The following is an 8,944-nucleotide window of genomic DNA, read 5'->3' as shown; positions in this document are numbered from 1 at the left end:
TCTCCGCATGTCAAAATATTTTTTTTTTTTTTTTTTTTTTTTTTTTACATTTACACTGCCTGATGAGCAGGCGTGGTGGTTGCAACTATATGAGGCAGTGTCCCCTGTAACCCGCTCAATGGCAACACTCCTCTGTGGCACTCTCCACCACAGACCCTGCCCTCTCCAAGCTCGGCTGCAGCCTGCTCCCATTTCCACATCCAGACCAGCAGAAGCACAGGCCCCAGCTCCATCAGTCATCAGCGTCCTGCCAGGGCTCAGCCTTTGTGCTCATCCCACCTGCGATGCCAAGGAGGAAGCCCTCTCTGCCTGAGCACTAAGTCATGACATCACCTGCTCTGTGAAACTAAATGTGCTCACCCAGAGCACATCACCTGCAACCTCATCTCTCCAGCACACAAAACATGTCATTTCTGACTAGCTGAATAAAAATCTTTCTGTGGTAGCCCCAAATAGATCAGTAATGGCTTTCTCCAAACTAGCTTATCACCCTGATAGGAAATCTGAGTGCCTTGCCTTGCTTCAATCTGCATCTGCCTATTTTTGTTTAAAATGCTGACAATCCCTCTGCATATACATAGCCTTTTAAGAGGAAGCATTAGATATTCAGCATGTCGTATAAAACTGGGCCAGGCACTAGTATCTTTATGTCATGTAAGAAGGGGTGCTGTGACTTGTCCCTACACGCCAAGAGGAACCCCACACCTCTCCACAAGCACCTGTGCAGCCGCACAAGAGCTAACTCACCCGGTTATTGTGGTCACTGACTTTGATGATGGGTTCATTCTTCCTGAGATCCCACACGGTAGCTCGGCCACTAGGGCTGGCAGATGCCAGGATGTGCTGGACTTGCCTGTTCCATGCGATGCAGCTGATGTCCTCAAGAGGCTGTCGCACACACAGAACAGCCCGTCACAACCTTTCCAAATCGAAGACTCAAAACCTGTTATTTTCAGGACTTGCTAAATGACTAATCTGCAAGGACACTCACCCCAGGTACTGCGTGTGTTGTGGTTTCCTATGTACACACGCTGTAGAGTACAATGCCTGAAAACCACGATTTATAAACTGCTAGTATTTCTCTGTAATATCTGCATTTTCTGCTTTACAATATGATACTTTAGTCACTTAAAGAAGACTAAGCACAACTGTCTTCAAGAACAGAAAATTACTCCATGAAAGTATATCCGGGTATATAAACTGCTCTTTTGCCTCGGATTATTAGGTTTTGACTTATTAAAAAAAAAAGTTTGCTTGGAGGAATTCTGTGGGTTTTTTTTATTCCCCCCAACTGCTTATTTTTAATCTGAGAATTAAAAGCAATGTTAACCCAGTCTTTGTTGCACTATTATTTCCAGCTGCCATTAAATATATGGACTAAAAGATTTCCCAGCCTAAAAAAATTACTATTAAACATAAAAAATCCTATACAGGGACTTTTAACTAAGGTGAGCATCCTCCAAAATGCCCACATGATAATAGATGACTCAGACTAAACAAAGTATCCAAACCCACAGAGTTTAAACTAAAAATCTTTAAACTGAAGATTACTTCTCATCCCATTTCCTCACTTTGTTGTCTCCAAATTATCATGCAGTAATAAACCCATTTTCCAGTAACCACAAACTTCTTGTGCAATTTTGTAACAGCTACAGAAACGTACACGCATTGAAACAACTTCCTCCCATTCTTCTATCTCCTTCACAAGGCACAAAGTACAAAAGGCTATTGTTTTTCCCCATAGATCTTCTTTAAGAGACCCAGGCTAAACACCAGCCCTTAAGTATAGCAAATAAACACTCCCTGAAACCCATGAAGGTAACTGCCAAACCTACTGCCTCATCTTCTGACTTCTCAGTAGCTGCTTTTTATCTTCCTATTTTCCTCAATCTGTACCTTCACGATTTTCAGATTCATGCATGCAGTGAAATATGCAGAGGAAGACTAGAATATGTGTAATGGTTACGGATATTTAAAAAGTGGTGTAACCCAACAGATTTGGTTTGTTATTACTTGTTGCTTGATAAAATGCAACATTGCTCAAAGACTAAGGGGATACTTCAGCTTTCCCTGGCCAAACACAATTTTTTAAAAAATAAAATCCCACCACATGAAGACATGAATTAATTGCTTGTGCAGCCAGCCAAAACTGCAGGTCTGTTGTAGATAAACACAACTGCACATCCAGGGTTGCTGCATGGGAAGCAGAGCAAACCACTCATCACATGGACCTGTGCATGCTTGCGCTTACAGGTACATCCAGGAAACCACACTCCAGGGGGCAGAAAAGCAGCAGCGTCCAGTCACCCTTGTATGGAGCTGGGCGAAAAATCACAGCTAGACACAAAGTGTGGCAAAATAGTGCTATCATGACTGACTTCCTTCCAAAAGTGTTCACTGAAAGCTACCTACGCTGCCGCTCAGAGAGTACTGTCCTTAAGGACGTGGGCTCCTGCCGTATGCTTTGAGTCACAGGCATGTCACAAGGAGAAAAATATCTCAAACCCCACAGTCTAATAAGCATGTTACAAAAATTAAGTACCAATAGAAGGCTTATTTTTATTGGTCTTCGGGAAAGGCACTGGAGGACAACATGCAGGAACATATTTTTCTTTATTTTGATACAGAGAGATCTGTTGTACCACCCCTTAAGGACTGTATCTAACATTGCCAGAAATGTAGCTCATGGCTAACTACAATTAACTGCTACCCAAGTTAGACTTCAAAAGGCTTTTTTCCCCACCCCACCCCCCGAGACAGCTTTAAAACTGTAGGTTTCAATGAGCTCTCAACTTAAGTAACATGCATATTTTTCATTAGTCTGCTCTGCAAATACAAATCTGGTACCTGTGTCTTCACTCCTGGTGTCATTGGCGTGGCAAAATTGTTCAAGTCCCAGATATAGATTTCAGACTCATTAGCACCAGAGGCCACCAGATTAGTCTGCAAGACACATTAATAGATGTTAGAGAGTATTTTCAGCATCAGCTTTCACAGTCTTAGCTGCTGGGAGGCATCAGATCCACAGGACTGTGCCAATTTCTCCTATCAGTTCAAGATACAGCTCACACAGAGCAGCTTAGGCAAAAAAGCAAGTTTTTTTGAGATTGTACGTAAGACTGAGTTAATTAAAAAAAAATCCATACACTGTACTAGACTGGCATGCCAAAACCAAAATTCCCGTTTTGTGGAGTGCTCCTCCACTGCATGGCAAACACCCATGAGGAGGCTGCAGGGGCATAGCCACAGACAGGCGAGTGGAAAGCAGTGACACTTCTGGGAGGGGGCAGACGAGGAAGTGGTGCTGCAGCTATCGCCGCAGCAGAGCTTTGCTCTGGGCAGACCACAACATGCGGGGCCAGCTGTGTGGCATTTGTGCCTCCAGCAGCAGACAGCACCCCGTCCACAGTGAGTGCGATCATCCAGAGCAATCCTGCATCTGGGATGCAAAAGTCCAGGCAGGGCGACATGAGCCGAGGGCACCAAGCACCCTTTGATCACATCCCGTGGCTGGTGACAAGCAAGTCCCGACTTCATAACAGGCAGAAAGGGAAAGGAATTGATTCAGAGAGGATACAATGAACACAGGGCGGCCTTGCTGAAAGCAAGTGTGCAGGGACAGAAGTGCTATTTAGGAAGTGAATTCAACTGAATTCTTGCACAGCTGGTGGGGACAAGGAAAAACCAACCACTGTATCTAGAAGGAAGTAAACGCTTATTAGTGATGGAGGAAAGCTTGTTGGTTTTGAGAGCTCTTCTGCTAGAGAGGCCACATCGCCGTGTTTCCTGTTCTGTCTCCTCCTTCCAAGTAACAATACTTAGAGGTCTTGAACCTACCCAGCCCCCAAAGGAGATACCTAAAATCTGATGTCACCGGAAACATGAGTGAGAGCAGATAAATACTCCCCATGTGATGAGAACAATATTGGCACAGTACATGGGAGCTAAAAAAGGACTGGCTAAAAACACCACAGAAGACCACCTCTACTTTACATGTAAGCTGAGCTAAAAGACCCACTAAATTGACTATGTAAACTGACAAGGGGAAGGAATGAACCAGACACCTTAAACTCTTTCATTCCCCATCCTGAAATGCCAGTAACAGGACAGGTTTTTCCTACTAAATACAAACAGACACTCAAACGCCAAATTTAGTTCATGCTTTTCAGGGGAGGGGAAAGGAACAGAAACATTTAAGGTTACAAGTTAAGACAGGCTACTCATCTATGATGGTATGTGATGAAGAACAGCAGGAAACCAACCTGGAACATGTTGACATCAAGCGCTCTTACTGGTCCTGTGTGCTTGTCTTTCTGGGCAATTATTACTTCAGTGTCTCCAGTTATGATTTTGGCTGGGTCGTACAGAATGACATTTCCGTTTTCACCCCCGGCAATCAGGACTCCAGAGACTCTCTCACCCGAGGTCATGCTGTGCGGCCCCCAGATCAGCTTGTGGTACCTGTAAGACACAGAGATCCCCACAGTCTACAACCATCCACCACCAGCTCCACATACACTGATGCACCCCATTTTGCTCACCCCAGCTAAAGCCTCCAGACTGCTGCTAACAGACAGAGCAGACACATCAGAGAAAAGCATTGTCTGCATTTCTCCTTAAGGATGAGTCTCTGTACTTACAACCCCTTCCGTCAGAAAGATAATGTGTCCCAATTCTGCTCGTTATCAAGATGCAGGTCATGACATGTACAACCAATAACCTGGTAACCAATAACATCTCTCATCTCCTGGCTGCAAAATCAGGTAAGTGCTCTCAAGTGCATGTGATTTTGAGCTCACCTTTGCAAAACAATAGGAGTAATCAAAATAAGGACTGTAAGCCCATCCAACCGCAGCCTGGAGGTAAAGCTCTGCTATTTGTGAGCAACTCTTCATACAAGAGAGGAAAAAGGTGGAACTAGAAAAATTCAAATCCTTTTCCATATCTGTGCTTCTCGATGTGCAAGCGTTTCACCTGTTGTACTGGAGGCTCAGCAAATAGTTTATTCACATCACAGACACGTGTCTCTTGGACCACAATCTATTTTCTAGGCTAAATCAAGATGAATTGAACATACTTCCAGAAATGAAGTATTTTCACACCACTGTGTCCATCTACAAATACCCAAATTTCCTTCAACTCAGTGAACTTGGTGCATAAGCAAAACAGCACTCCTGTGTATTCAGCCATGCAAAGAATGAATTTCTTCTACATAAAATGACACACTGTCACATATCAGCTCTTATGCAAGCAGAAAGTAAATCCACATTGACTGGAAGGTGGCAAGGAGTTACTTTAGCATTCACCATATTATTATTAATCACTTTGTTATCTCTGGACAACCTTCAAGTAATTTCTTTAAATCACAGCAACTTCAGCATGATAAAATACATACTGCAGAAAGCTAGACAAAGAGCATATGCTGGGTGAGAAATACTGTAACAGCCAAGTGCTCAGTCTCCTAGTGCAGTGTTCAGATTACAGTGGGGGTTCACCAAAGAACGATGCTACAAACAGAAATTGGTCTGCGATATCAGACAGACCCTTTCCCTGGGTACAATTATTACACTTCTGCACCTAACTATGCAAGGTTACGAGAAATGGAGTGACCAACAGGGTTGTCCGGGCACTAGTATTACACCACCAGCAAGATTCAACGGGACTTAAGATAATCCAAAATGAAGGCAGAAAACGGTGAGGAACAAAAAACAGAGTTAACTGTGCAATTACTTTCCTCTTGCCCTTTGCTCTTTCCAAGATAAAGTATGGCTCTATAAAAGCAGTGCAAAACTTCCCTTGGAGGACAATTAACAAAGCTTGTCACAGGATCTATCTTTTATGGGTTTAATCACCTGGACATTTTCTTTTGCTGCAAACTAAAATAAAGCCTGACGTATACATTGGTAGCTGGAGCACTTCCTGCTATCTTTAATTAAAAAAAAAAAATTCAACCTCCTTTGTAATGGATTTTCTGTGGCAAAGTCAAATTCTTGTGTTGCTCACTAAGAGGAAGTACTTTTAAAGGAGCACTGCATCCTGGCTATAAGGAGTGTTTTTTGAAATTCAGTAAGCAAATGTCACTTGGCAAGCCTTGAAAAATCTCAGTCGTAGTTAAAACATGGTAGAACAACGAAATTTTAAAAGATCAAACACCTCATCCTGCTCTGAGCAGGTCAGTAGGACATGTTAACATCAGCTTTGCCCACAGTGCAGGGCATTAAACAGAGACTGTGGCTGCTTCTCACAAGCCCCACGTACCAAAATGTGGACAACTACAGGGCACAGATTGTGAGCTGCCTGCCAGCACAACTGCTCTGCCAGCCCCACGAATCATTACAATAAAACTGACATGGCACAAAGCCAGCAGCCTAACACCTTGTGCTTCCTCCTGCAAAAGCTACTGCAACCGTTACTTATCCAAATCGGGAAAGCATCCCTAAGCAGGGTCACAATCTTCTTGCGTGCAAATGCACACAATTTCAACCCCTCTCAAGTTGTTTGTAGGCAACACCTAACCTCTAAGAACTCAGCAAACTGCATTTGGTCAAGAACTTTAGGAAACAGTTATAGGTCCTTAGGTCTTGAAGTTACAGCTCTAGAACAGATAATGAAAACTCAAGTCCAATTAATTGCTACTCATGTCAGAGGTGGGGGAGATGGCAATTGCTTCTCCACAAGTGTCAAATTCTCACTTGAACATACTGGCAAATGCTGTAATTGCCTGCACCTCCAGTCATGTTGTTTCAGGTCACCAGGAGAAAGAATGGTTATGCTGACACTGTAGCTGGTATGAAAAAGTCATGGATCCAATCCAATGGCAATGAAAAATTTCACCTCCTTCTCTACCCACAGAAACATCCTGCACTTCCATCCATGTTGTTTCAGCTCATCCACAACAAGCAGCAGCCACTGGACCAGCCACCAGAGAGCCGCTAAAAGTGCTGCCGAGATGGAAATTGGACACTCTGACGACAACAGTATTTCTCTGGACAAGTGCATGGTAAGGAACTAAGAGCTACGTGGAGTTGTACAGTTGGGAACTTGGCCACGCAACATGACCCAGTTTAGTTATGTTACAGGAGTCTCCCTGATATACCTAAATGCAAACGGGATGGGGCAATGTGAAGTTATGACTGCATTTTCATAATTTCACACTTCCTTCTGTTCTCTGGAGAATCCCAGAGGCCCCCCAAGATAAATGGTCTGCGTACATATTCAAACCTACCAGCCAATGTCAAATTTTTTAGGTTTATGTCAGAGCATGAGCTGCTTGCAACTCCTCAAAGTCCAAGCTCACCACCTTCACAATGACACCTCACTGTCCCACAACATCAGTGGCACTCACATGCCTTCATCCTTCAGCGCTGAACTTCCGCTCCTCTCCTTAACAACTGCAGATAAACCTCATGAAGTGGCCTTTCCATACGCACCATGTATAACAGTTCCACAGCCATTACTTTTCCCTTACAACCCCACTGCTTACCTGTGAGAGGAGGAGAAGGTGGCACAGGACTTCATATCCAGCGAAGGGTCTGATAAGTCCAACTCAAATATTTCTAGAGAAGCACTTGTACTGAAAGTTGCATCCAGCTGCTGAGCTGATGTACCTGCAAAGAAACGTGCTTGGCAGTGAGAAAGCCACGATACACAAAAGAGCAACTGCAAAAGCAGTACAAAGAAGGGCATAAAAACATCATCCTTGCAAAAAGGACCCGAGATGGGGTCAGGTTTCTGTTTCTGTTATTTAGATGTAGTTCTACATAACTCTCCTCCCCATGGTTCCCCCTTTGGGGGTTTCTTAACCAATACGAACGGGAAAAGCTTTGGGCAAGTGCCTCTCTCTCCCTGATGATGCACAGAAAACTATCAAAGTTACAAACGAGCAGCAAGGGACACTGAACTAGCAGTTAGGATTGCTGTCACCTTACCCTGGCAGAAAGAAGAGGATGCTTGCTGTCACTTGCAGAATGCAAAGCATGTTTTCATGCATGGCACAACTGGAGAACTCCATTAAAGGCACAGCACCATATACCCCGCTCCAGCCTTCAGGACACAAAATAACTCCTACAACTTTCAATTATGCCCACTTCATGGCAGCCACTACAGGTAGCCTGAGGCCTGCTAGCACATGCTTCCCAGAAACTCACCTGTGGCCAGGTAAATAGGGTGCTGCTGGGCAGGGCCCCATGCCTGCATGGCAGTACGATCAATTTCCTTCAGCTTCATTTCACTAAAAAATAAAACCAAGAAAGGTAATGCTTAAATGGAGCACGGGGAGACTGCACTGCCACAGATTCAGCAGCTGCATTAGGACTTGGCAGAAGCAGCCAGGGTGATCGTTTTCCTAAAGATATCCCACAGACAGACAGACACCTAAGCCATCCTCTCCAGGGCACACCCGGGGGGAAGGGGAGGAATAATTCTCCGTTGGCAGCATAACATCGACATGTAGAGGAAACTGATGGTTGCTGAACAGACCATAACACAGGAAAACGCGGGCAAAGCTTCAACTGCTCTGAAAAACCCTCTTCTAGCAGCATCAAGGCACGCATCGGGCACCCTACAGCAGCTTTCAGCCTTATCCCACGAAACAAATCCACCCTCGAGAAAACCCTCACTACACTCTCGCCACCAAATACCCTCAGCAGCCGGCCAGATCAGAGGACGAAAAACGGTTTAAAAGCCTCCACCGTCTCATTTTTGGGTCTTATTTCAACACCCTGGGGCTTCCCCCGCCGCGGAAACACCATGCACGGCCAGCGGGCGCCTCGCCGACCGGCACCTACTCCCGTTTCCGACAGGAACTGAAGGAAAAAAGGTGGAAAACGAGGGTTTCCCCCCTCACCTCCGCGTCCCCGGCGCTCACCCGGCCCCGGCCAGCTCCAACGTGGCAGCCGCGGCACCCCCTCTCGCCCGCCGCCGGGTTCCCGGCGCCCCCCGCGCG

The 8,944-nt window shown here is 45.1% G+C and overlaps 1 protein-coding gene across 1 annotated transcript in view; it reads right to left on the bottom strand.

Annotated features, from left to right (window-relative positions):
• The window catches only part of SEC31A (SEC31 homolog A, COPII coat complex component), a 53,609-nt gene extending 44,681 nt beyond the window's left edge, over positions 1–8,928 (bottom strand). Inside the window, exons 1-6 of the mRNA XM_009283668.2 lie at positions 8,867–8,928; positions 8,148–8,230; positions 7,484–7,607; positions 4,263–4,461; positions 2,848–2,943; positions 748–888 (exon numbers count right to left, since the gene is read on the bottom strand). Coding sequence (XP_009281943.2) covers positions 748–888; positions 2,848–2,943; positions 4,263–4,461; positions 7,484–7,607; positions 8,148–8,226 — 639 coding nt within the window. The 5' untranslated portion in view covers positions 8,227–8,230; positions 8,867–8,928. The remainder of the gene's footprint in view (positions 1–747; positions 889–2,847; positions 2,944–4,262; positions 4,462–7,483; positions 7,608–8,147; positions 8,231–8,866) is intronic.
• Between the last annotated feature and the right edge of the window lie 16 nt (positions 8,929–8,944).

This window comes from Aptenodytes forsteri, unplaced genomic scaffold (genome assembly GCF_000699145.1).
Source record: "Aptenodytes forsteri isolate BGI_AS27 unplaced genomic scaffold, ASM69914v1 Scaffold342, whole genome shotgun sequence".
NCBI classification, from domain to species: Eukaryota; Metazoa; Chordata; class Aves; order Sphenisciformes; family Spheniscidae; genus Aptenodytes; species Aptenodytes forsteri.
Note: the sequence above shows the minus strand (reverse complement) of the source record. Positions and strands in the feature narration are given on the sequence as shown.